Source organism: Manis pentadactyla, chromosome 13 (assembly GCF_030020395.1).
Source record: "Manis pentadactyla isolate mManPen7 chromosome 13, mManPen7.hap1, whole genome shotgun sequence".
Classification (NCBI taxonomy): Eukaryota; Metazoa; Chordata; class Mammalia; order Pholidota; family Manidae; genus Manis; species Manis pentadactyla.
Window position 1 is genome coordinate 23169150 of NC_080031.1, and position 2544 is coordinate 23171693.

Sequence of the window (2544 nt, forward strand, 5' to 3'; positions counted from 1 at the left end):
GTTATTTGTGCAGACAGCATAACCCAAAGGGCAGGCATGAATTTTATTCAGTGGTGCCAAACAAAGTAACAAACAGTATGTTTTTGTAGTGGAAAAAAGAAAATGAGACTAGTGATTAATTTTAAGAAACACCCTAAGATAACATAGCCATTATCAAGTTAACAGATTTCCACTAACAAACTGCTGAAATGGAAGTTTACCTGATCACACTTATTAAATTCATGGTATGAATATATCTTCTAATTTTTCCACTGGATTGGTTATATTTGCTAAGCTATTCACTTAAAGGGTAAGACTGTGAAAGGAAAATGTGTTTTAGGACCCACATATGTCATTGGAACATTTCACATTTCTTCCTGCATTCCTCATTAGATTTTTGAATTATGTAATGCTGTCTTAGCTATATTGAGGAGGAAAATGAGTTTTATAGAGATTAAACAATTTGTGCAAGGATCACATTGGTCAGTTTCTTTGATATTCCTTAACATTTCTACCTCTTTCTCTGTTGACACTGATCAAGATTAATCAAATAATAGATATAATAAAAAAGCATTTAATTCAATAAATCAAGCATTATTAATTTAAAGATTCTATTCATGTCAATCTACTTAATATCATTGTCTTCATAGGATTAATTTTTCACCAAATTTATGTTTTATTCTTTCAGATACATAACTCATTTTTGTATCACATACAACAAGCACAAATATATGGAAAACCATAGAAACATCTCAGAATTCATCCTTTTGGGACTTTCTTATAACCAGAACATACAAATATTTTGCTTTGTGCTCTTCTTATTCTGTTACGTGGCTCTCTTGGTAGGAAACCTTCTGATCCTTGTCTCCATTCAGTGCAGTCCTCTTTTTCACCAACCAATGTACTACTTCCTCCTTCACTTAGCCTCAATAGACATCTGCTATACTTCTACTGTGACACCAAAATTAATTGCTGACCTTCTAGTGGAAAGAAAAACCATCTCCTACGGTAACTGCATGTTACAGGTCCTTACCATGCACTTCTTTGGCGGTACCGAGATCTTCATCCTTACGTCCATGGCCTTTGATCGCTACGTTGCCATCTGCAGACCTCTCCACTACATGACCATCATGAGCAGGTCAAGGTGCAACCTGCTTATCTTAGCTGCTTGGGGTGGTGGGGCTCTTCATGCCTTTCCTCTGTTTTCTACAGCAGTTGGGCTGCCCTTCTGTGGTCCTAATGAGATTGATCACTACTTTTGCGATATTTTTCCTTTGCTGAAAGTTGCCTGCACCGACACCTACATCACCGGTGTTCTCGTGATTGCCTTTTCAGGTATGGTTGCCTTAGTAACCTTTGTTGTCTTATTTGTTTCTTATGGCATTATATTGTTCACTCTAAGAAACCTCTCGGCTGAGGGAAGACGCAAAGCTCTCTCTACCTGTTGGTCTCATATCAATGTGGTCATCTTATTTTTTGGGCCTGTCATTTTTATCTACCTTAGACCTCCTACTACTTTTCCTGAGGACAAAATACTTGCACTATTTTACACCATCATTGCTCCTATGTTCAATCCCTTAATCTACACACTGAGAAATACAGAGATGAAAAACACTATGAGAAAAGTCTGGTGTCAAACATTATATTCCAAGGGAGCACACAATTAATATGAGAAGGCTTATTGGCTAAGCAACTTCATGAAAGAAAAGGAACAAACGTGAAAGAAAAAGCCAGGAACTATCTCATAGATTATATCCACCACCACTACCCTGAATGGAATAAAAGAGAGATACAGGACTATAGATTAAAGTAAAAACTAAACAAATACTAATCTGTGCATACAAAAACTAACTGCAAACTAAGTTTATTTTGTGGGTTATGCAAAAGGTTATCTGTGTGAAAGAACAAATAGGCCAAAAAAGAAATAAGACATTTTTATACTAATCAATAAATTGTAAAGGGAAAATTTTAATTAAATGTTTGGATTTAGGGGCCAGACTACATAGTGACACATCCTCTGTTGCAGTAGAGAGGTTGAAATATATAATTAAAGCAATTAATTTAACATTCTGATAAAAAATTCACATATACATCCTCTAGTGTCATTCAGAAATATTTAAAATCGAATCTGTTTTATAGTGGTTCCTGGGGTTGACTCTCCAATGTCCCATCCAAACAAATAATAATACCTGGTGAAGTCAAATTTCAGAGTGGGAATCTATAATGCAGAATGCTAAAAACACCTAATAATATTCCACATATTGGCAAGAATGTAATAACAAAACTTAAGGAACTTTATAACAAAATTTAACTGTTAACCCACTTGTACCTTCTTGAAATTGATAAGCAAATTGGCAGTCATTAGATACAAACAAAAGACCTTTCCTGCTACAATGAGAAAAATAAAAACTGGAAAAGACAAGTAAGGTAAGTCTAAAAACTAAAACTAAAAGCAAAATACATTTTGCCTACACACAGTTCATAGCAGGTTATTCATAATTGTCAAACCTGGGAAGCAACCAAGCTGTCCTTCAGTAAGTGAATGGATAAACTATGGTATATACA

General features: G+C 34.9%; 1 protein-coding gene across 1 annotated transcript; it reads left to right on the forward strand.

Annotated features, from left to right (window-relative positions):
* The first annotated feature begins 710 nt into the window (after positions 1 to 710).
* Positions 711 to 1646, forward strand: LOC118933725 (olfactory receptor 4P4-like). The gene has a single exon (XM_036928365.2). The coding sequence runs from the start codon at positions 711 to 713 to the stop codon at positions 1644 to 1646; it is 936 nt and encodes a 311-aa protein (XP_036784260.2).
* The last annotated feature ends 898 nt before the right edge of the window (positions 1647 to 2544 follow it).